Raw genomic sequence first — 25,124 nt, 5'->3', positions numbered from 1 at the left:
GGGGCCGAGTGTTTGTTTGAGTTCGGGAGGGATGAGGCGTGCTGAAGCTGCGCAAAGGAATTTTCGTTTCGCACGAGTTTCTCCACTAGGGGCAAAAGTCAGGCGTCAACATGGAAATGCATCATCGCCCCGGTCCGTACAAGTTGAAAACCATTTGGGAAACGGTCTTTGTTTGCGCGGCGAGGAGCGGTTTGGCCGTACGGCTCGTGTGAATGGAGCAGGTGGGGTGATGCTGGCATTAGCAGAGGCACCGAGGGTCACGGATCACCTGGAAATGACAGGAATGTCCTCTTGTCCCGACAGGCCCCTCAGTCTGACAGACAACCTCCGGGGCTAATGTCAGAGCGCCCGAGTTAACAATTACTCAAGAGAAACAATGTGCAAAGTGCCCTGCCTCTGCACACTATACATATGTCTATACACGGCATGTGCCATTTCTGTAAAGGCCGATATCTGTGGGCTTCTTTGTGAACGAAACTGCCCGGCAAATACTGTCCTATTCAAACTGTGAAAGTGAATATCAAATATATAAAAAGGAAACGTTGATATAACTATTTCTGGGTGCCGTTAAATGAAAACAATATACATATATATATCAAAAGCAGGTACCGAAAAGAAATATTAAGTCTTTATATTCATGTTTTGGTGCTGTTGTTCAACAAAATTTAAGAGAAAAAAAGTGAAATCCACGTTGACATTTTTTTTTAAAAACTGGAAAAAATGTGGGACAATTTGGGGGGAAAATTGGATTTTTTTTTATAATTTGGGGGAAAAAAAGAAAAAAAAATGGGTGGGAGATTTGGAAAATGTTGAAATTTTTCGGAAAATTGGGGCAAAAACACATTGCTCCCCCAAAAAAATGAAAAAATATGGTAAATTTGGGGGAAAACTTTTTTTTTTTTTAAATGGGCGGGAAACCTGGGAAAATTTAGAGCAAAATTGAAAGAAAAAATTGAAAACAAAAGACACATTTGGGGGGAAAAACATGGAAAAAATGGTAAACTGGGATATAAAAAATAAGAAAAACTTTTGTAGTTGAAAGACGTGTCTTGGTTGTTTCACCTCAAACGAATGATACAAATGCAAAAGACATTATAAGGAAGGCAAAGGAATAAATGAACACATCGGTATCGAAAACCAAGTATTGTTAATGTACCGGTATCGATTTTTTTGTACGGTACCCAGCCCTAGGCATAACTGTGTATTTCTATGGCTCCAATGAAAGTCAGTAATCAATATCTTGCTGTCATAATCCAAATATGTTCAGTTTTACACAGTTATTTCACACCACATTCTTTCCCAACATTGACCAGGCCATAAGTAACTTGCTTCTGCCTTGTGCTTTCTGAGATGGCAGAGCTGAGAGTGAAACCCTTTCAAAGCTCGTCTTGATTTACACAAAGTTTACGACGTTGTAGCTTTAGTTAATGGAAAAAGGGATTGGGGGGGGGGGCAGCTTGGTACTGGACAAATATGGTCAGAGAGCGCTTCAAAAGACCTCTTCCCTTTATGCGAGAATAGACAGCGAGTGTGAAGCCGAGCCCTGGTGGTAGTCTATTTGGAAAAGTCGAGGATGTGTCAAAATAAATACACAATGGGCCGTGCTGGTAAGAGGGGGCCGCTGCGTGTCCCATGTGTGGCCAGTTGACCCCAGGCGTCATGCGGGGGCCATAGATCTCTGCTATCCACTTTTTCAGGATCATAATAAATGTGCCCCGTTTGGTCATGCTTCACAATGGATGTCGTTGTCAGCTGCAGAGACACTAGTGCTGTGTGATTAAAACGCCAAGAGCACACTTCTATCCAAAAATATCCACTTACAAATCTGCATTTCAACTTGTTTAAGCCTCCCATAAGTTCAGCAGGGTGTGTGAGAAACGGGGATGTGTTTTGTCGTCTTAGAAACGGTAGGAAACATGTTTTAGTGAAATAATACAATAATAGATGATTTTGGTGTTTTGAAAAAGCGCTTTCTACCAGACAGGAAAACCAAAGTGGAACCAGACCTAAATTCAGATAGTGACGGTTTATGCCCAAGTTTTGATTTCCCACAAAACAGTAATTTGTGTGTGCGCTGTTCTCATTTGTGTCCCCGGTCAGTTAAAGCTAAATGATGCACCGAGCGACTTGACTAGGTTAAATTTAGTGTGTTTGATGCTGTCTGACCAAAGCCTCAGACTCAGAGGAAGTCTGGGAGAGGTCACAGGGAGGGTTTGTTGTGGGCTGTCGCTGGCCACCAATAGAAAATACATTCAGACCTTTTTACTCTCACATCTGTCTGCAGAGTGAGGTGGCAACTCTAAACCGTTTCATATACACAAACTGCTCCACTTCTTCAATTATTGTTTGATATGCATATTTGGCAACTTATGACCATGTTTTGTTTAAAACCTACTCTGTCACCTGTTTAAATAAGTAAGAAGAGGAAACATTCTTCAGACAAGGACAGCCACAGTTGGACTGTGCAGCCCTGCTCTGTAATGCTGGCCATTTCTGGCAGATGTACATGATGTATTTATATCATGCAGGCTGGATTGTACGCATTAGTTAAATACCTGATTGAACTGCAGTTGTTAAGTCTAATGCTAGTTCTTGCTAACGTGGCTCATTTTAAATATTGACAAAGGTTGTAATTACTCCATTATTCCTCATTAGGACGGCTCAATGTGAATAGGAGGACGAGCACATGAATGTGGGAGTAATGAACCAATCTTTGAAATAATAGCCTCCATTTCTGTGCTCACTCTCTCACAGGGGCCTATTGTATAAACTACATAATTAAATCTTTCAGCGCTCCTCCTCAGTAATGGAAGCCATTGTACTTTCCCTTCAAATATTGAAACTCTGCCATTACCCATTTTCTGGCAAAAGGTTTAATCTCTGAGCATGGAAACTGTAGCTGCAAATAAGTAACATTTTCTCCCACTCTGTTTACATGTTTGACAGCCTCTTTTCCTTCCCTGCAGATCTCTCTGACGCGGCCGCGCTGCACAGGCCCAGGAGCACAGCGCAGCCATGGCCCCGCGCAAACGCGGAGGCGGCGGGAGCCGTGGAGGGCTCTCCTTCATCTTCTGCTGCTTCAACAGCAGCAGCGACCACCCAGAGATCACCTACAAGCTGAGGGAGGACTTCGCCCTGCAGGCCATGGAGCCCGCTCTGCCCATGCCCGGCTACGATGAGCTGGACAGCATGTTCTCTGAGCTGGTGGTAAGAAATACATGAACATATACTTTACTATCAGTCTGAGGGAGGAGTGTTCAACTGCTTAATGTCAAATATTTCTGCTTAATGTCAAATCCTGGTGAAACCTGTTTTGCTTTGACCTGGTTCACACAGATGGAGACAAATTATTCACCAAACATAATCTATATTAGCTCATTTATTCAGACATGTATTAGCCTAAGGATTTAACTTCTCACTAGTTGAATGTTTATGCTGACAGACCTGTAAAACCCCACTGTCCTTTAGTCTGAAGTCTAAAGTCTAAAAGTCTGAGCCCTTTCAGTTTTACTGTCTATGTACATCTCAAACACGTTCCGTCCTGGTCCTGTTTACCATAGCGATTACATCAAGTCAGTGAATAGACTCTTCCTCCATGGTGAGCAGCTACAGGAGCTAAAGGCCAGCGCTGCTTCTCTCTGTCTCACTGTCACTCCTGATTTGTCGCGCTCACCTCTCTCCTGCCCCACTTTCCTCTCCCATGGTTGCCACAGTAATCTAAGCATGACATTTTTTCACTTCAGTTGAGCACATTCAAAGACCCCTCGTGTCTTGGCCCTTACCATCTGCTAATTGCTTGTTTTTGTCTCCTGCTCTTTATGAAGACATAATTGAGTAAGTTGAGTGCAACGACAAGGGGGCATTCAGTTGCCCTGTTTACCAAGGGAAAATAGCCACGTGCTTTTACTTCGACATAGTTGAACTGCCCTTGTCCGTGCAAAATGAAAACAAGACTCTGTGGAATAAGTTTTGGACGTCTCTGCTCCGTTACAACCTGTTAAACTCAACCTTTGACCTTTTTAAAGACTTTCCAGAAACCTACGAGACAAGTGAAGAAAAAGAAGACATATTTTACATTTAGACCGTGTAAGACTAGGAATGTTTGCACTTTTTACACGCTCTTATTTTACTCAGTGACCGATATTACTTCACAAGGACAAGTCTTTCAATGTGGTATGTCACTGTGCCTCGTAGAAAAAGGCATGGAAGAGTTCAATTCACAACTGTTTTGATTTCAAATGAGATCAAACTCAAAACCAGTGCAGCAAACACTACAGATGGTGCTTCTGTTGCGAGACTTCTGCTGATGAAGTCTTCAGTTACAGAGAAGTCACTAATGCATCCAAATAGCGAAAGTATTACTTTGATTTCCAAGGCCTCAGGACTAATGGGTCCGTCTTTAACAACATACAAATCCTGAAAGCTTTTTCCAGACAGGGCGTGAGCAGCAAAGAGTAGAATAGCCAAAATGCTGTATGTACTAAGTTAAGTGTAACAGTAGTGACCCTAATAATTACTCAAGAAACTGTTTGATACTTGGCGAACATAGGACTTGATGTAACTGGACAGAAAAAACCCCGACATCATCATCTTTAGTCACTACCTCTTCTCTGTGTTCGGACTCCGTGGCCCTCACAGCCTCATTCTGTGTCTGTTTTTCATTGTGACGCATGTTTGCTCCAGATGTTTGTGATTACCACATGTTGAGAAAAGAAGCCACACCCCTTTTCTTTGGGCCATTACTCACAGATAAACCAGACAAGACCTCGGAGTTCAGATTCATTGAGTTTCCAATGAGGGAACCTGCTGATCTTTCATTGTTAAAACAGACGCACAGGTAGGCCGGCCCTAGAGGGTTTGGCTGTCGGATCATTGTTGAACTGAGGGTCAAAACGAATCATTTTTCATTCACTCATTTCATAACTCGATGTTGACACTCATGCGGCTTCTGCTGCTGCTTTGGCTGAGGACGTAGCCAGCGATAATGAAACAAAAATCTGCATTATGCACCGAAACTACATGAAATGATGCTAAGATATAACAGATTTTAACCATATTTTCTTCCTCTTTTTTTTTTAGGATGAGCTTGACCTCACGGAGAAGCACAGAGAGGCCATGTTTGCACTTCCGGCTGAGAAGAAATGGCAGATCTACTGTAGCAAAAAGAAGGTACGAGCGCAGTGTTATCTTTCATCTTAAAACAAGCCACTTGAACGCATGCTCCGACGTACTATCAAATACCCGAGCGATCTGTTTAACATTGATTTGTTCTTATCTGCTGCACTGTCCCTACGTCAGCACATCCCGGCACGAGCAGGACGTCTGGATATTTCAGGAATGCGTACGATTATTTTAGTCTGCCTTTGACGTCAGGTGAAAGTCGCAGCGTAGAAGATGGAAAAATCAAAGCACAGTTCTCGTAATGCTGCGAAAATCTTTTAATACGTTTCAGCATTGGATGAAAGTGATCTAAAATTATCCCCGTCTTTGAGTGTTTTCAAAATAAATAGAGGAAATAATATTAAAATTACAATGCTTAGACAAGACTTAGGTGGATTTGTCTGAACGGGTATTACCGGCTTTGGCGTTTTTGCTGAACAGATGTTTATAAATCCTCTCAGAGACGTTATATCAACTTTTACGAGGACACATACGCACACGTAACAGCCGTAAACCTGATAACGTGTTAACAGGGATCATACAGGCCTAATAGACGCTGCTCTGTCGAACATGCTGACACAGGCAGCAGCCTCAAAGGAAGGAGGCATCACTTTCTCATGCTCTCAAACATGCCAGTTAACTTCGCTTCAATCACACTCGCTTTTTCCACATTACTGCATGACTGCTCTGCATGCACTTCAAAGCCCACCACGAAGAACGGCTCAGAGTGACACAAGCTGGATGAGAAAATGAGGGATACGCCCATAAGAAAATAACAATGGTCCTAAATGGTCAGTTTTATATATAATTAATCGCTTTTTGGCTTGTACTGTTTGATGCAGCCCCAATTGACTCATAACTACAAATCCTAACAACGCCGCCCAAGAAGTGACTTCCTGTTTCGATCCAGCACACCAATATAAAAGCACACAGCTCGTCTCATTCATTAGTTCAGCCGGTGCTTGCAACATTACAAGAATATAATTAAATACACGCATTTTAAGTGGGTTGTCTGTTAATAGTTAGGCAGAAAGAAAGTTGAACTAATGAACTGCTGAACTAATGAATAAGATGGTGCTTTTATTTTGGTGTGCTGGTTTGAAACAGGAAGTCACTTCTTGGGCAGCGTTGCTATGATTTGAAGTTATGCACAGAGTCAATTCAGGCATCAGATTGTATTGCGATTTATATTAATTACTTTTACAGACCTCATTCTTTGTATCAAAAGACGTACGCTGTAACAGTATAGTTTATCCCGTCTAAGACCCCCGTTTTTACACGGGTCATGCACCTGTCCCATCAAAGCGTCTGTGTAGCCATAATACATTCTGCAGCTCCGTGGCCGTGTCACATTTCATTACGTCTTTTGGTTGTGATAAAAGGCCCGTCAGCTGTTCGTCCTCTCTCCGCGTGAAAACGCAGGCGCCTGTTTGAGGTTAAATGACCTGATGCTGTGCCTCCCGCTGACGCTGCCACAGCAAAGGCTTCACCCGCAGCCATTTTAGAGTAATACATGTCCCGCATGATGACTAAGTCGATCTGTAATCCTAACCTTAACCTTTCAAGTTTTGACTAAGCTAAAAGTGTCCAGACTCAGTGTATTTGGTTACTGAGGTGAACTAATTACCCATAACTTCAGTTTGTTTCCTCATTACCTGTTCCTTGTCTTGTTCTGTCGCGTATGGCTTCCGCTCAAACAGATGTTTCACCATCTTGAATTAACGCCAGAAGTGTCCCAGTTTGTGTGGCCTCATTTGAAGCAAAGCAGCAAAGAATAAAGTCACTATGAAGCTGTATTGTTCATAAGTGGGTGTTGCGTTGGTTACAAGGTGAAGGGGAATATTGCTGACTCATCGGTCGCTGCACTGCCACACAGAGACAGACGGCCATGAAAATCGCTGATTCTGCAACAAGCAGCTCTGGCTCTGTCCCAGACATCATCACCGCAGCACCACAGATCGCCCATAGTGCGTGAAGGGGAAACACACTGCTCCAAGTCAAACAGGAAGGCTCTGGCTCCACAGGTGCAGCTGCATCAGAGGCAAAGGCCTGATAAGGAGAAGGTGGGGTCAGTGTGGGACGTACGAGTTCACTGGCAAAATGAGGCCTTTGGTTTCTTTGGCAAACACACTTAAAAAACGTCCCCATTTACCCAAGATAAGTCCCTCTGAGCTGCAGTTTGCTTTGGCCTGGCACCTGAGCGGGTAAAACCATGAAAAATGACTTGTCTGTGTCGCAGTCGTACAGATGTTTTCCATAAAGGATTACAGCGTTGTCGACTAGACTGGGTTGTTTGCGTTGAAGATGTTTCGACGCTCTTAGAGTTTAAACCCTTAACCCCCACCTGAACAGAGCACATTTTTTTCAGTTTGCCTTTTACCCAAATCTAAAAGCTTCCTGAAAAAAAGTGCCAAAATAGCAACGAAAATGAGATGAAAACGGGATGAAAATGCAACAAAAGAACAACGAAAAATAATGAAAAATGTAACAAAAATGTGTGGGGACAAAAGCCAAAAGAAGAGAAAAAGAAAAGTGCCAAAAATGTGACTTAAAAAGCTATGAAAACATGATGAAAACATGACAAAACTGTGGTAAAAATGCGACAAAAATTGGACTAAAATGCAACAGAAAAGCAACGAAAAGAACTAAAATGTGATAACAAAGAATAAGGAAGAAGCTTAAATGAGTTTTGAAGGTCTAAACTGGCCGATGGGCTGTAAACTCTCAGGTCAAGAAGCTTTTAGATTTGGGTAAAACTTGAGAAAATGTCTTCAGTTCAGGTGGGGGTTAAAGCAGTACTAAGTAACTTGTTTACCTTAATAAAACCTTTCCATAGTCCCTCTGGGGGTAATACAAGTGTTAATGGGATGATTGGGGGGTCTTTCATCTCCCCCTGGTGTCCCCCCCTGACCAGAAAACCACAATTCCAACTTTGCTGCCTATGGGTCGGAGGCCCCAATACACACTAATGGAATCGCAAACAAGAAGCTAACAGGCTAACGGGCAAAGCTAGCTGTGGGCTAGCACCACTTAAACAGTATTCACAGCCACAGCCAACATCTTCATTGTGTAATTGGATGTACAATATCCCTCTGTCCCTTTGTCTTAGCGTAGTATTTACTCTTACGTACAATTAATGAGTAAAAAAACTCAACATGCTACGACACCTGCAGTGGCGCATGTGGCCTCTAGGGGCATGAGTTACTTAGTACTGCTTTAAGAGATTAAATACCAGAATGGAGAACAAGTCTGATCAGATGAGCGAGAAAACGCCTCAACCCAGTCCAGGTGATGACTTTGAACACTTTAACTACGCTGGTTCTTTGTCCGGCTGCATTCTGTCTGAACCTGGAGCCATGTTGGTTTATTGAGCGGGTTTGTGCAGATTTCAGTAAAAGTTCAGTGAGCCTGTAACCTCTCTAAGAGCCTTATCCCATTAGGTTTCATATTCATCTGCCGGACTCTGCTTCCCCGTTTCCTGCTAACATCTTTGATCCAATCGTTCCCAAATAATTCCTGAAGATATAGCCCCCACATTTCCCCTCTCATCTCTACCCTAAATAAAATGCACAGCGTTTGAAGTTCGCTGAAAGATGACCCGCTTTAGATGCAGGAGGAAGTGGTCCCGCCGCGGCCCCAATAAAGGACTGAAGTCGTTCCAGGGGCCGCTTGTCTGCACTGGCACTGGTCATAACTCCGACAGCGGGGTCAGGCACACACCGTCCCGGGCTGGCTAAGTCTTTGCCTAAACTCATGCCCAATTAGCTTCTGATAGTCACAGCTCGCTTGTGCCTAATGGGGCAACAAGTCATAACAAAGGCCCTTTTTGTTTCAAAGCCCAGGAAGCCAAGGTCAGAGTGGATTCTATTTTTGTGCCACTACTTTTAACACTTTTATAGACGTATTCGAATAGAAAATACAAAAACATTAGAGTTTTATTGACCAGTATATAAGAGAATAGTAAAATGCTCTCTTCAACCCCATAGAAGTAAAAGCAAATAAAACTGAAATCTTTAGTTAATAATAAAAGCTGATATTTTTAACTAATTTGTTGCCTGATTTAATCTCCGCCGAAATCAGTCCGTGCCCCTAATCCAAAGATCCAAAGTTTACCATTTGCTAATCTTGAGATTTTCCCAAGCAGCTGTGGCTCGTCCTGAAAGTCAGTGAAGTGCTGCAGGATAAAGTGGGACGTGTTTCTGTGCTGCCCTACTTCGAGCCCTGGCTCCACTTCTGTTTAGGGCAAAACTGTCTCTGCTCTAACTTTGTCTTACAAAATTAGCTTGTTTTTCCCTTAATCCATGTGAAACTTTCCCTCCAGAGTTAATACGCAAACTGAATGTAAATGTCATGGATTTATGTATTGCTGTTCAAGCAGCAGCCCCATGGATTACAATAAAAAGAAGTTATTGCCTAATTATTGGTCAAATATTAAAGTGTGTCTCATTTTCTACCTCTTTGTTTTTCAGGAACAAGAAGAAAACAAAAGTGCGACTAGTTGGCCAGAATTCTACATCGATCAGCTTAACTCAATGGCAGCTGTGAGTCGTAAAAACTTTTCTTTTTTTTACGCTATTCAGATAGTAAAGACTTAATCACTCGCAGACTTTGCATGCTTTTCTCGAATTCCCAATAATAAACCGGTTCACACATTTCACTGCCACACCCTTTGAGTTGTAAAAATGTAATTGTTTTGTTCTCCTCTCACTGAACAGAGAAAGACCCTCTTGGCTCTGGAGAAAGAAGAGGAGGAGGAGAGGAACAAAACCATAGAGAGTTTGAAAACGGCTTTGAGGACACAGCCCATGAGGTGCGTTTGCTTTATGCACGCAAGCCATCGCCGCGTCAGCAATTCCACCTTTTCTGTGCTGAAGTCAGACTATGTTAATGTGCCCTTTTAAAGTAGATGCACTGAAAGGTCACGCTGGATTTACCTGCACGAGTCGTCTGTAAAAAAAAAGAGTATACACAGTGAACCTAATGCACTCCCATCTGTTTTCTTCAAGCAAACCGCCCATGTTTAAGCTGGGACACTTTTGTTTCTCCTGTTAGAAGCTGCTCCAACTCGTTTATAGCTCCCATAGGCCTTCCCACACATCCCGATTGTTCATGTGAATTCATCGTATGCAGCACAGACCGTCATTGAAACAAAGAGCTTTTCAGCGATTGATAAAAATGTGCCATGTTTAGTCTTTAGCTCTAGGACCCAAACTGTAAAATGTATCTGCAAGTTCAGCCAAAGAACTTGCAGATACAGTGAAATAACATATTTTTTCTTCTAAATTAAACTGAAAAAGTCAATAAAACCATTGCTTTCCTTCCGCTTCTGTCGGACAGATTTGTGACGCGCTTCATTGACCTCGACGGCCTCACTTGTGTCCTGAACTTCCTGAAGACCATGGACTACGAGACGACGGAGTCCCAGATCCACACGTCGCTCATCGGCTGCATTAAGGCGCTGATGAACAACTCCCAGGGCCGCGCCCACGTGCTGTCCCACTGCGAGAGCATCAACATCATCGCCCAAAGCCTGGCCACGGAAAACATCAAGACCAAAGTGGCCGTGCTGGAGATCATGGGGGCCGTGTGTCTCGTCCCGGGAGGACACAAGAAGATCCTGCAGGCAATGCTGCACTATCAGCGCTTCGCATGTGAGAGGACGCGCTTTCAGGTGGGACACGAGCACATGGCAGCTACTGTGGGGTTTCTACTAAAGTTGTATGAATTGATTAAGGCTGGGTGTTGTAAAAAAAAAGATTCAATACCGGTACTTTAATGATACTTGCTTTTTGATACCGATACCTGAACAATACTTTTTCCAATACCTATGCTAAATTATTTGTCAGATAGAACCATAAAACAGATTAATAATGTTCCTTCCATTCATTTTATGCATTTGAATCATTTGTTTGAGGTGGAACAACCATGAAACTTTTTTTTAATTACAAGAGGACAAAAAAAACACTGTCCAAGTTTTGCTTATTTTTCTCCCATTTTTAACCAATATTTTCATGTTTTTTTCCCCAATTTTCCCAAAGTTATACAACTTTTTTCTTAATTTTTAATTTTGTTTTTTCCAATTTTTTGCCCCAATCTTTGTTTTTTACCATTTTTTTCAATTCTCTTTCCCAAATCTTTCCCAATTTTTTTCCCCCACACTTTTTCCAATATTTTTCTTTTTCTTTTTTTTATTTTACCCAATTTTTTCCACTTGTTTTTCCCAATTGTTTTTTTTTTTTTTCAACTTTTTCTCTTTTAATTTTTTAATTTTGATAACCAACAGCATCAAAACTTGAATACAAAGATTTAATATTTCTTTTCAGTGCCTGCTTTCGATGCTTTTTGTTTTTTTGATACCAGACTGGTATTGTTTAACAGTACCCAGCCCTAAAATGTATTTTCTATCGATAAAAAATAGCAATAAGTCATTCCAGTACAGTTAGATTTCAATAATGTAACATAGGAATACCAAGGGGAATGAGCACTTCCTGTACTCCCTATAAAAACATTAGTAAAAGTGTCAAGCGCATTACGACATTGCAGAATAAGTGTGTGAATTTATGGCAACACCTGGTGTGGTTTGTTCCTCGCAGACGCTCATAAACGATCTGGACCGGAGCACGGGCCGATACCGGGATGAGGTCAACCTGAAAACAGCCATTATGTCTTTTATTAACGCCGTGCTGAGTCAAGGAGCCGGAGAGGTGAGGCCTGTCCCCGCTTCACTTCATCATCGCAGAGACATTTTATAGCACATTCGACTAAAACGTTTTTTCTGTTTCCGAAACAAGACGAGTTTGGAATTCCGTATCCATCTCCGGTACGAGTTCCTCATGTTGGGGATTCAGCCTGTGATCGACAAACTACGCTCACATGAGAACTCCACGTTAGACAGGTGCGGCCCTTCAATCCCAGAGGACGGTTTGCATTATTCACAACACCCACCATCATACGCTTTTCATGTTCCTCCTTTTCAGACATTTAGACTATTTTGAGATGCTCCGAAATGAAGACGAGTTGGCAATATCCAAACGGTTTGAGTCGGTAAGAAGCCAAGCCCCTCTCCCTTGTATTAAACCTTCTCTGGTGCGCATTATACTGAATTACAGACTGTGTTTTCTTTCTCCTTGTAGGTTCATATCGACACAAAAAGTGCCACCCAGGTTTTTGATCTCATTCGAAAGAAGATGAACCACACAGACGCATACCCGCACTTTATGTCCGTCCTGCACCACTGTCTCATGATGCCGCGTAAGTCTCACGGTCGCACTGAACACGATACTACGAAAACAGGTTTTACATAAGGAAGCTGCCTCAAAACAATCTACTGTACAAATGTATTAGCGCCACAAAGGAAACTCCGCAGATTTTTCGACTTGGGCCAGAAAGATAAAGCGTGTTGACTCGGGATAAGTGCATTCCAAGCCAAACTTAATGCTCGATAATGGAGCTACTGCTTAATGCTCTTTACTGGTTAATTAGCTGAAGTTATTTTGACAATGTTTGATGATTCACAAAAGGAAATATGCCGTGAATGTTTGTTTAGTCGGATCATGTGTTATGGGCGTGTAGTTGCTAAGTGGTTGCTCTACAGTTTCTCGGATTTGCTCCCACCTCCTAGCTCTAAATCATCAAATAAACATTAAGCAAAATGAAGAATAGGTCTGTGAGGATACAATCACAAACTACTCACAAACACAGAGGGTTGAAAAAGTATCCGCACCCTTTAACTTTTCGACATTTTGCCACGCTATGGACCACAAACATGCATATATTTAGTTGAAAGTATGGGTGAAAGACCTCTTCCTTTTAGTGCAACCAATTGCCTTCAGAAGTTGCCTGATGATTTCTGAATGATCACATGTTGACCCAATGACTGAATAGAGTCTACCTGTGTGTAATCTAACGTCAGTTCAAATACAGCTGCTCTGTGATGGTCTCAGAGGTCTGCTAAGAGACTATTGGGGAACAGACAGCATAATGAAGTCCAAAAACACACCAGACAGGTCCGGGATAAAGTTATGGAGAAGTATAAAGCTGGGTTCGGTTATAAAAAGATTTCCAAAGCTTTGAACATCTCCCAAAGTACAGTTAAATACACCATACAAGAGTGGAAAGAGTATGGCATCACTGCAAACCTACTAAGACCCGGCCGTCCCCCTAAACTTACTGGCCGAACAAGGACAACACTGACCAGAGCTGTTACCAAGAAGCCTATGATGACCCTGGATGAACTGCAGAGAGCTACAGCTCAGGTGGGGGAAACTACACAGAACGACTATTAGTGGTACATTGCACAAATCTGGCCTTTATGGAAGAGTGGCTAGAACAAGACATTTTAAAAAGAAAACCATAAAAAGTCCTGTTTGCTGTTGGGGGATACAGCAAACATGTGGAAGAAGGTGCTTTGGTGAGATGTGGTGGATTCATGTACAATTTAAACTTAATGTTTGTGATCCATAGCGTGGCAAAATGTTGAAAAGGGGGCAGTAAACCCACCAGAAATGAAATGAATGTGTTTTTACTGTATTTAGTGAAATGGTAGGTAGTACGGCTTTACTACCTAACATATCCTGTGGTCTGTGAAAGGGAAGATGAATCCAAGGCTCTCCAGCTGGTGGAGTTAGAATTGACTTTATTTCTTTAGACAGAGATGATGATGGCTTGTCCTAATAAATACTTAAACCTGCAGAAAACACATGTCAGGTCACAGGGTCAATGAGGAGCACCTTTTCCTGATGCGCCCCTCTGTTCACAGACAAGAGGAGCGGGAACACGGTGCAGTACTGGCTGCTGCTGGACCGGATCGTGCAGCAGATGGTCCTGCAGAACGACAAAGGTCACGACCCCGATGTCACGCCGCTGGAGAATTTCAACGTGAAGAACGTCGTCCGGATGTGAGTCACTTCGATCACACATGGAACAGATTACATCGCACCAGATTGAAGGATATAGACCGGTGCTGGTTAAAAATAGCCTCTTTTAAGTCTGTGCTTTTCTCTGATGCAGTGTTGTTAATTATGCCTCATCTGTTCCTCAGGCTGGTCAATGAAAATGAAGTAAAGCAGTGGAAAGAGCAGGCGGAGAAGATGAGAAAAGGTGCGTTTTGATTTCGAGGCACCGAATGACAGACAGTCATAACAACTAGGTCCAAGTGTTTAATAACAGACGTGCTTCCACAACAGAGCACCACGAGCTGCAGCAGAGGTTTGAGAAGAAAGAGCGCGAGTGTGACGCCAAGACTCAGGAGAAGGAGGAGATGATGCAGACGCTCAACAAGATGAAAGAGAAGCTGGAGAAGGAGAGCACAGAGCACAAAAACGTCAAGCAGCAAGTGGCCGAGCTCACTGTCCGCCTGCACGAGCTCAGCACTGTACGTCACCCTTACACTCCCTTTAATAAAGCCCTGTCCTAATATGGAAGCTATTAGAGGCTTGGAAAATAACGGTGGACAAACATATCAGTGAATTATGACTACGCTCTGGTTAAATGCGTATTATTTTGTGGTCGACATTACTCTAACAACATTTTTCCATAACTTAACATAACCACCCTCACTGATCAAATCTTTATAACCGGCAATCTGTTATTCTGACAGATTAAACCTCTTTTATGACCCGCCGCCTCATGCAGTTTATCATGTGCATCTTTCAGAGACAGGCCACGATGGTTCCTGGCGGGCCTCCTCTCACGCCTGGCCCACCGGGAGGACCTGTGCCTCCTCCACCATTGCCAGCGTTCGGAGGCATGTGCCCACCTCCGCCTCCCCCTCCACCACCTGGCGGGATGCCACCTCCCCCTCCCCCACCGCCTCCTCCCGGCGGACCCCCTCCTCCCCCCGGACGCCCCCCCATCGGAGGAGGTATCCCCCCTCCACCTGGAGCACCTCTGGGACCATCCTTCAAGAAGAAGAACACCCCCCAGCCCACCAATGCGCTCAAATCCTTCAACTGGGCCAAGCTGGCAGAGGTGAGGACCTGCCCCACACAAAAGCACCAGTGTTACCAAGGGCAACAAGCAAGGCAATCACTACGATCTTTCCCATGTTCATCCTGTAATCTTTACAATATGTCGCTGTTAGAGTAAACTGGAGGGGACTGTGTGGATGGACGTGGACGACGCAAAGGTCTTTAAAGTCCTGGATTTGGAGGACATTGAAAAGACCTTCTCAGCCTATCAGAGACAACAGGTAATCACACCACCGGAGTGCACACTTACTTTTTCATACCGGTTTTCATTCACTCTGCATTTTTTTTACTGTTAATTGTTTAGTGAAATCTTAATGTTTTAATGAGCCTTTCTTATGAGATCAAATGCATGACAAAGCAGTTAAAAAAACAACTCTTGGCTGTAGTTCGTTGCTCACAACAGTTTGAAAAAGCCTGTGGCAGCACATTGAATGAGCATGACTTTTGTAATTGGCCTAAACACAGCTTGATAAAGTCGCATTTTGTTTTAGTTTTGCTTGATTGATTGAAATGCATGTAGCAGACCATAAATAAAGCATGTGATGATGAACATGCAGCGCACACGTTCACACCGTTTTACATTAGCACTTCATCATGTGATTGATTTTGCCGTTTGTGACATTATGGGGCTGCTGCCTTCACTTAACTGCTTTACTTATTCTAATGATTGCTTACATCTTCCTGCTTCTTGCCTGCGTTTTAGGACTTCTTTATGATCAATAACACCAAACAGGTGAGTGCACTTACAGTACTGTCTGTCTACGGTCTAAGTGTTGTGCCCGACCCTTGAGAGTACTTTTGTGTTTTGTGTAGTCTGTGTGGGTGACTGATGGGGTTGTAAGTCCATAATGGGTATCTTTCTGTACTCCACCTGTTTTTGTTCATTGCAAAGTACTGCTTTTTTTTTTTCATTGTTTAATATGCTTTCAGAAAGAGGCAGAAGACGACACACTTGGCTCTAAAAAAGTCAAGGAGTTGTCACTGATAGACGGCCGCAGAGCCCAGAACTGCAACATCCTGCTCTCACGGTGAGGTTTAGAAAAGGCTGGTCATAGATTATGACAGGCAAAACATTATGACAAGTATAACAAAATCTGTTTGTGGAAAAAAGAATGGCATTATTTAAGTCATTTGTTTGATTGAGACGAATAGGGAGATACTATAGATGGAGAGATGGATAGGTGTAGGCACTTTGTCTTTTTATGACAGCTGGGTCAGATCAGAAAGGGGTCCGTGTCTATTAGTAATAGTTTTTTCAAAGTAGTGGTGAACTAATGAACTTTATGTTTCTGTTTTTCAGGCTGAAGCTCTCAAACGAAGAGATCAAGAGAGCTATCCTGACCATGGACGAACAGGAGGATCTGCCTAAAGACATGTTGGAGCAGGTAAGAGACCGTAATGTACTGAATGTGTACGGAGTTTGTTTTATTATAAGCTCCTGTAAATGGAAAACCTCTGGAGCGGACTGAGCCCCGCACCATAAACCCGTCCACTGGCTTTAATGTAAACACGAGTGCTTGAAGGTAAAGAGTGTCTCCTGCTTTTTCAGCTGCTCAAATTCATCCCGGAGAAGAGCGACGTGGATCTGCTGGAGGAGCACAAGCACGAACTGGACCGAATGGCTAAACCGGACCGCTTCCTTTACGAGATGAGCAGGTATTCAAACTAACAGTGCTTAGCTTTACAAGTACTGTGGGTTCAGATAATTTACAGACCCTGTTTTACTTATTATTTTATCATGTAGCTGGTTAACACTAAAATTATACACAGTCCCTCTGTTTGAGTGTCACTTTCTCTTTCCATATTCAGCATAAAACCTCAGCACTTCCTGAATCTCATTGGTGAAAACATGATGTAACATGGGTTTGCCGTTTTGTTGTGGTAGACTAAGACTTCACCGCAGAGAGAGCAAACAAAGGAAGTGTTTTACAGCTCAGACCCAAAGTGCACCACTGTCAAACAACAAAACAAAGTCCTGAATAAAGATCACCAGTGATAGACCGTAATGAAATCCACTGTTATACGGGTCTGGCCAGGTTTAGTTTTTCACCTTCCGATCCGTGACAGGAAGAACACAAGTCACACTGGTTTTCATTTGCTGTAGTCTGCGGCTCAGAGGCTTAAAATATAAACGCTACCAAAATCAGCCCACTCCCAACCACAGTATTAAAAGGAGTTTAGTGTAATGCCCGTGTTTACGGTTTTGAAATAAATTGTGGATTTCCCTGTTTCTTGTTTATAATTTTGGTCTGTGTCTTGACTCATGACTCATTTTCCGTGGTGTTTCCAGGATAAACCACTATCAACAGAGGCTGCAGTCTTTGTACTTCAAAAAGAAGTTCGCAGAGAGGATAGCGGAGATCAAGCCCAAAGTGGAAGGTGAGCTTCATTGATGACGACTACGACAGACACATCAACATTTAACTTCTTAACCCCAACCTGAACTGAGCAGCTTCTCCAGTTTGCTATTACCCAAATTTAATAACATCATGAAAAAAAAGCATCTAAATGGCAACAAAAACAAAGATGAAAACGCAAGAAAAACAACCACAAAGCAACAAAAAGCGAGGAAACGGCTACAAAAATGCTACAAAAACGATAAAAATAAGTAAACAAAAAGTGACAGAAAAGCAATGTAAAAGTGACAAAAAGGGACCAAAATGTGATAAAAACCCACTAAAAAAGCAATGGAAAAAAAGTAACAACAACACAGCAACCACGTGAGGACAAAGATCCTTTCAGATGAGTTTTGTAGGTCTTAGCTTTCAAATGAGTCGTTACACTCGCCTAAAGACTCTCGTCCAGAGGCTTTAAGATTTGGGTAAAACTAAACTGGAGAAAATGCACTTGGTTAAGGCGGGTGGTAAGAGATTAATAAGCAAGTGAAAGTAAAAACGTGTGAATGCCGCAGCCCTGACGCGAGCGTCGAAGGAGATCCTGCACAGTCGGAGCTTGAAGCAGCTGCTGGAGGTGGTGCTGGCGTTCGGGAACTACATGAACAAAGGTCAAAGAGGAAACGCGTACGGCTTCAAAGTGTCGTCCCTCAACAAGATCGGAGACACAAAATCCAGCATCGACAAGTGAGCGCTCCTTCCCCTGAAACATTTGGAGGCAGTAAAACTATAGTGCCTCCAAATGATTCTGGTCACATCTGGAAATCACCGTGCAAAATGTGTCATATTTATATCTGAGCTTCACTGTATTTTACTGCTCGCACGTCTCTAAAATGTGCTGTGTGTCTGTGGCAGAAACATCACTCTCCTTCACTACTTGATAACCATCCTGGAGAAGAAGTATCCAAAAGTCCTGATGTTCCAGGAAGATCTTAAAAGCATCTCTGAGGCAGCCAAAGTCAAGTACGTGCTGAAAACTACCGCTGCCTTTTCCTTTTATGTGCACATCTAACTCGTCTTTACTCCGCGTGTAGCATGACAGAGTTGGAAAAAGATATCGGGCATTTGCGGAGCGGTCTGAAAAGCGTAGAGAGCGTGAGTAGCCAAGATTAATGGCCTTTGTGTGAGTCACTTTGTAAAAGATTTGGTGCATGATATTACCTCATCTCTGTTTATTAGGAGCTCGACTACCAGAAGAAGCGGCCCCAAGAGCTGGGCGACAAGTTTGTGTCTGTGGTGAGCCAGTTTATCACCGTGGCCAGCTTCAGCTTCTCCGACGTGGAGGACTCGCTCACCGAGGCCAAGGAACTGGTGAGTTTATGTTCAAATAATAATGTCTCGGACCGGAAAAAACATCATCGGCAGCCCTGAATAGTCTGACTTCACAGATGTTTTTATTTCACTGTGAGCAAGCTGAAAGTAAAACTACACTTGGAGGAAGAGCATTAAAGCAGAATTAACTTGTTTACCTTAATAAATCCTTTCCGTGGTCCCTCTGGGGGTAATACAAGTGTTAATGGGATGATATGGGGGTCTTTCATCTCCCCCTGGTGTCTCTGGCCAGAAAACCACAATTGTAGCTTTCCCTGCTCCGACCCAGAGGCACAATACACACTAATGGAAGGCACAGGCTAACGGGCAAAGCTAACTGCGGGCTAGCGCCACTTAAACAGTATTTACAGCCAAGTTTGAGTGAAAAAAATGATCTCCATTGTGTAATTGGATGTACAATATCCCTCTCTCCCTCTGTCTTTTCTGTCAGGGTAGTATTTACTCTCACGGACAATTAATGAGTTAAAAAAAAACATGCTACGACACCTGCAGTGGCGCTTATGGCCTCATGTCATTTTACAATTCAATAAAGGTGTGTGTGTTTCTTCAGTCACAGCAATCTCTTTGATCAAACCTGGCAACCGCTCTATAGAGTCATTGTAACAGACGACATCAGGGGCAGCGTGTTGTACATCATTTTATAAGGGTGTCCGTCATGTGTCGAGATGAAAGCCTCAAGGTGAACGTCAAAGGCTTTTATAAACATCACACCATGAAACCTGACCACGCTCTCCTTTCCTGGGTGAACCTCACGCCCCTGAAAGTTAAATTTGAGCTCGTCTGTTCTCTTTTATCAGTGGCAGTGAGGGTTTTTATCTGCAGCGTGTTTTCTCTCATAGTGTGCTGCATTGACCCTGTGGTCACATGGCGGCCATTAGACTCGGTGAATCATTGACCGCGTCCTATAGTTAAATATTTGAGTGTGTTGAGTGGAAATGGTCGACAACCTGGTGACCCTCAAAGCAGCTTTGTGCCTCAACCGTACATATGCCAACTAGTTCTTATCTCTAATGTTTTAAATATAGGGTATTTTTTTAACCTAGTGTTCAACTCGTTATACTTACAAAAACTCTTAATGTCGATTTATTCACAATTACAAAAACATTTCACTCATTAGTTGAAACTCAGCGACGTTCTGAGCTTTCAAATGAGGCATGGCATGTTCACAAATGTCAACAAATTACAGTGTAAGGCCACCCTAGTGCAGTAGTAGTTGTGCTGTTTTTTTAACCAGTATGAGTGCATTGCCCTTTCTCTAAAAAGTGAACTTAAAATGGTTCTATAAAACTCACTTTTGCGACTTAAACAGAAACATACTTGAATATTTAATGCAGAATTACCTCGACATTTTATTGACTAAAGTCTTCCCCTGTACTGTATAAATTGCTCCTGTTATTAGGGCACAGCTATTTAAAGATGAATGGACTCTGGCTGTTCTCACATCTGGACGTCCCGCAACACGCTGTGAACACGGACCGCAAACACACGGCCTTAATTTGGGCCCCGGCTCCAGTCTCCGGACCCCGCTGTAATCAGTAGCTGGTCCATTCTGGGTTCACTACTGGCTTCAAAGCGGCACAACCGGTGCCCCCCGGTCCCATTTCAAAGAGCTGGAACCTAATGAAGTCTTGTAAAAAAAAGTCAGAGTGGATAAAGCCCTATTTCTGCTCTGTCCCCGTTGTAAATCTAACCCGCGGTGCCCCTTTCCCCTCAGTTCCTCCGGGCAGTAAAGCACTTCGGAGAAGACGCCGGTAAGATGCAGCCGGACGAGTTCTTTGGCATCTTCGACCAGTTCCTGCAGTCATTCAGCGAGGCACAGCAGGAGAACGAGAACATGAGGAAGCGCAAAGAGGAGGAGGAGCGCAGGGCCAAAATGGAGGCGCAGGTAGGTCCAAATATCTGATTGTGCCTCACAAACGCTACACAATAATCCATGACAATGTACCTGTCTCAGTGTTTTGAGCACACTCTTCATCACCATCACAAGTGTCCACTGGTCCCAGCTCTCACCAGTCATCGTGTCCTTTGGCAAGACACTTCACCCGTCTTTCCTCCAGTGTCTGCCTCACACTGGCGTATGAACATATGCGTGCGAATGAGGGATAAAAATGCGAATCGGTCCATGGCTACAATCTAGCGTAGCGTTTACTTGCTTGAGTCTCCCATATATCCTATTACCATTAAATACAGAGTTTAAAAATGTTAAAATTATGTATTTTGTTCCCCCTACATGTTCCGGCTATGTCCTAATGTGTAGAATGAGCCCAGACCTGTTCACCACAACAGCCTCTAAAATCCTGCACTGTCACAGAAAGGTGTTAATTCGGGTCCGAAGTGCCGTCATGCATGAGTTTAATATAGAGGGTGCAGTTACACGCATGACCTGAGGTGGCACTAGTGAGTATAAAATGGCCAACTTGCATCTAGCCCCTTTAAGTGTCTGAATAAACAATGAACAACAAATACCAACAATAATGACACAAAAATAATGTCCTCCTGTTTCCTGCAGCTCAAAGAACAGAGGGAGAAGGAGCGGAAGGCGCGCAAAGCTAAGGCCAACGGCGAGGACGACGGAGGGGAGTTTGACGACCTGGTGTCTGCTCTGCGATCGGGCGAAGTGTTCGATAAAGACTTGTCAAAGATGAAGCGAAACCGGAAACGCATCAACAGCCAGAACACAGACTCGAGCAGAGAGCGGCCGGTCACCAAACTCAACTTTTAAACCACAGAGAAGCAGCTTGTTTGCTTTATGTGGCTCTGACTGACGCACATTCCTGCTATTCCCAAAAAGTCTATATAACACAACAGCACGTTTCATCTTTATATCCGACGAAGCCAAACTTAAAATACTGGACAGAATGAGACTATTCCTGCTGGATCTTCATGGGAATCTGCTCATTTGAATGTTCTCCATCCCTCCTCTTCCTCGCAGTGACCTCAAGTGCTACATTTCCTCACAGATGTGCAAGGCGCTGATAACCATAGTATTTCTTCTGTGCTGTTTTTGTACATCAAAATCTATGCACATTCAAATGTACAGCTGTCTATGATTAGCATCACACAAGATGTTTAATTTTAAGGGGCCATTTTAATTGTGATCTATCGCTAAAGGGGAATGTTTTCCACGTGGTTCAAAAGACTGATGTATTGGACGCTGTCAAACGCTTGCAGACCAAACCATCCCAGAACTAAAACGCAGGGTCGTTTAACAGAAATGGTCACACGTTTGAGAAAGAGTCTTTGTGTGTTTTAAATGACTGTGTGACATTTTTATATATGATCACTTTTGACCTTTTTGTCTGATAAGAGCTGGCCTTAACTCTGTCAATTTTAATTGTTGAGTTGGTACTTAAAAGGCCTGGGCCTAATAATCGGAGCTAGTGTGGATACTCGCGTCGAACATGTAAAGCTGTGTGCTTGGGACACATGCACAGATGAATTTGTTACGCTAAACGCCATTGAATTCAAAATCGGGCAATACACTTTTTGTCTTTGTGTTGGAGTATCCTCCTTTTTATGGTTTTGTAAATGTCTCGGTGACAATAGATGGATTTACACAAGTTCTAACTGGAGAAAAGGCATCTGTAACCAAACTCGACATGTTTTGAATGAGTTTTAATATTTCCTAGTTGTGCAAATCCATCCACTGTCACACATTTCCATTAAACTTTGTAATTTAAATATTGCCTTTCATTGTTTAATGAGCTGACAAAATAAATGGGGATCATGTGAGTCTCGTCACATGTGGTGTTTTTTGGTCACTAGAGGGAAAGTCATGTGACCTGTTACACTTAAGGATTAGGATTAGTGCTTATACAACCATTAAACCTTCTGTATTACAGCACAAACAATACTCAGATTATGTAATTACTGAACTTGTATGTGAAAAATTACCTTTTTAAAATCCAACTTTCTTCCTCCATCTAGTGGTGGAAAGGAGTCACTGCTGACTGAACAGGGGACAGTCGGGAGTCTTGTGAGTTCATGACACAAAAAAAGACACTCTTGAAATGGTTTTCATGTTTTTTTTTATGAATCAAAAGCGGCGATACCGGTCACAGGTGTTAGATTTATCCTCACTTCAGAAGAAAGCCCTGAGTGAGCTCATCCTCAGCCTCTTGGACGAAGCGTGAGACACCGGTGTAAAAGGCTCGTCCCGACACTTCCACCACAACAGCCTTAAAGTCTCCACACTTCGTCTCCTGGAGGAAAAATAAATACAGATTTACTTTCAGTCATCTTCAGGCTTTGGTCAAACACTCATTTGGTCTAAATTCTTGCATTTGTGATTGTGCTTTTTCCACACACACCTCGACAGCTCTTCCTGTGAACTGCGACCCTGTGGCTCCACTCTGAAACGTCCTGGTCTGGTTCAGTTCAATCTGACCTTTGTGAAACTGAAGAGCCACTCGAGCGGTCACACCAGAGCCAGTGGGGCTGCGGTCCACCTGCCAACAGCATTTTTACACTTTATTACTACATAATACAGTGGTTATACTTGAGTGATTCTGTAATAACAAATGTTATTTCTGAAATAGATGTAGCTTGACCTGTGCCTCGGCAAACACACAGACATTGGAAGTGGGCTCAGAGGAATATTTATCTTTGCCGTCAGTGAGAATGGTCCCATATAGAAAAGCCAGGTCATCACTGACTGGATGGTGAAGCTTCACCTTTTAGAAACAAAGTTCACTTTAGGTTCATACACTAACCTATTATCTGTAATGATCATAACTCAATGTATATAGCTGTAATAACGATGGCAGTGTTAGTGTTAGTGTTAGTGTAATGCACTGTTACCTGAGCTTTGACCGCTTTGGTCACTGCTGTGGCTGCATCCACCAGATCTCGAGTCCTGGACTTGTTCACGTCCAAACCGAATCTTTGTGCATCAACAAAAGCATAAAAGGCTCCTCCATAACTGATGTCCACTATTACATCACCATAAGCGTCCACCTTCACTGCCAAGTCTAACAGAAAACATGTATTAATGATCGTGAGACACAGGACAAAGTTATAACCATCAGAGAGAGAGAGAGGCCTCTCACCTGTAGCAAAAGCAAAGGCTGGGACACTGTGGAACCTCACTGCTCCTGTCTGACCGTCTGAATACTGCACAAAGGCTTTGACCAGTCCACAGGGGCAGTGGATGTTCACTTGTGTCTCTGGAGACTGTGGCTCCTTCACCAGCTTATAGTCCAGAGCAAACCGTCCCAGGGCGATGACGGCATGGCCACACATAGTGCTGTAGCCCTCGTTGTGCAGAAAGAGCACCCCGAGGTGAGCATCCTGTAGCTCACTGTCCACCAGCAGGGCTCCGTACATGTCGTAGTGGCCGCGTGGTTCAAACATCAGCACCCTCCGGAGGTGGTCCAGGTGCTCCCGGACATAGCGTCTTTTGGACAGCAGTGTGTCCCCAGGGACAGCGGGATATCCACTGACGATGATGCGCAGCGGCTCTCCCCCTGTGTGCATGTCCACCACTGACAGCTCTGGGCCATTGTGGGGAGGGAGTTGCAGATCCATATTTCTGATGACTGCAATAATAAATAACCATTTATTTGTGTTTCCTCTGACTTCAGATTATAAACAGAGACAATTAGAAGACATTGGCAATACATTCATAACTGTCTGTCTTTCACAAATAAAAAATAATGTGTGTAGTTTACTTAACCCCAATATTAAGCCTCCTCATCTGGCAAAGTATGAACAATTTCAGTGGCCAATGAAACATCAGCCTCTTTCACGGACTGACAGATAGTTCATTATGACACTGATCTATCTGCTGGGCCCTATCAGGTCGGCTAATTGGGAAATACAATCTTCAAGGTAAATTGTGTGTTTGGAAGAAATAAATTGATATTTGTCGCCTCCTAGTGGAATGGGTGAGTATAACAAATGAAAATGTGCTCATGCAAATAACACACAAATGAAAACTGCAAATGCAAACTGCAAATATTTGACATCACTGAACCTACGACCTGCAGGCCAACAAGCTTCACTGTGTCCGCACTGTCCCAGCTGAGCTGCAGAGAAACGCGGGGCTCTAATGTCCTCGAAGAGCCTGATTATTGAAGGAACTGTCACCAACATGCCACAACATCGCATAATCATGTTACTTCATCAATAACTCAAAATAATATTTACAAAGAAATGTAAAAGTTTTACGCAAACTTTACCTTGTTCTTTGAACCCAAACCGCACCCGTCTGCAGCCGCTGGGGGGGCTTTTGGCGCCTCCTGATGGTTTGGAGGCTCAATTGCCCATTCTC

The 25,124-nt window shown here is 43.2% G+C and overlaps 2 protein-coding genes across 3 annotated transcripts in view; one reads left to right on the top strand and one right to left on the bottom strand.

Moving 5' to 3' along the window:
- LOC306974747 (disheveled-associated activator of morphogenesis 1-like) overlaps positions 1-22,585 on the top strand; it is a 38,810-nt gene extending 16,225 nt beyond the window's left edge. Inside the window, exons 3-27 of one of the 2 annotated variants that reach the window (XM_079572128.1) lie at positions 2,967-3,207; positions 5,080-5,169; positions 9,630-9,701; positions 9,876-9,970; positions 10,498-10,831; positions 11,754-11,864; positions 11,952-12,055; positions 12,138-12,204; positions 12,294-12,411; positions 13,919-14,057; positions 14,201-14,259; positions 14,346-14,533; positions 14,815-15,129; positions 15,242-15,349; positions 15,832-15,861; positions 16,059-16,156; positions 16,429-16,513; positions 16,678-16,784; positions 17,419-17,507; positions 18,040-18,208; positions 18,377-18,484; positions 18,556-18,616; positions 18,701-18,832; positions 20,568-20,738; positions 21,363-22,585. In XM_079572128.1, coding sequence (XP_079428254.1) covers positions 3,016-3,207; positions 5,080-5,169; positions 9,630-9,701; positions 9,876-9,970; positions 10,498-10,831; positions 11,754-11,864; positions 11,952-12,055; positions 12,138-12,204; positions 12,294-12,411; positions 13,919-14,057; positions 14,201-14,259; positions 14,346-14,533; positions 14,815-15,129; positions 15,242-15,349; positions 15,832-15,861; positions 16,059-16,156; positions 16,429-16,513; positions 16,678-16,784; positions 17,419-17,507; positions 18,040-18,208; positions 18,377-18,484; positions 18,556-18,616; positions 18,701-18,832; positions 20,568-20,738; positions 21,363-21,575 — 3,255 coding nt within the window. In that variant the 5' untranslated portion in view covers positions 2,967-3,015 and the 3' untranslated portion in view covers positions 21,576-22,585. The remainder of the gene's footprint in view (positions 1-2,966; positions 3,208-5,079; positions 5,170-9,629; positions 9,702-9,875; positions 9,971-10,497; positions 10,832-11,753; positions 11,865-11,951; positions 12,056-12,137; positions 12,205-12,293; positions 12,412-13,918; positions 14,058-14,200; positions 14,260-14,345; positions 14,534-14,814; positions 15,130-15,241; positions 15,350-15,831; positions 15,862-16,058; positions 16,157-16,428; positions 16,514-16,677; positions 16,785-17,418; positions 17,508-18,039; positions 18,209-18,376; positions 18,485-18,555; positions 18,617-18,700; positions 18,833-20,567; positions 20,739-21,362) is intronic. The other variant, XM_079572129.1, reaches the window with a different exon arrangement.
- Positions 22,586-22,881: 296 nt separating this feature from the next.
- l3hypdh (trans-L-3-hydroxyproline dehydratase) lies at positions 22,882-25,081 on the bottom strand. The gene is made up of 6 exons (XM_079572134.1): positions 25,033-25,081; positions 23,902-24,390; positions 23,654-23,823; positions 23,404-23,526; positions 23,164-23,301; positions 22,882-23,055 (listed from the first exon to the last, which is right to left on the bottom strand). The coding sequence occupies exons 2-6, from the start codon at positions 24,377-24,379 to the stop codon at positions 22,930-22,932; spliced, it is 1,035 nt and encodes a 344-aa protein (XP_079428260.1). The 5' UTR covers positions 24,380-24,390; positions 25,033-25,081; the 3' UTR covers positions 22,882-22,929.
- Positions 25,082-25,124: the final 43 nt, after the last annotated feature.

Source organism: Gobius niger (assembly GCF_951799975.1).
Source record: "Gobius niger genome assembly, chromosome: 15".
NCBI classification, from domain to species: Eukaryota; Metazoa; Chordata; class Actinopteri; order Gobiiformes; family Gobiidae; genus Gobius; species Gobius niger.
The sequence above is the reverse complement of the archived record's forward strand: the minus strand, read 5'-3'. Positions and strand labels throughout refer to the sequence as shown.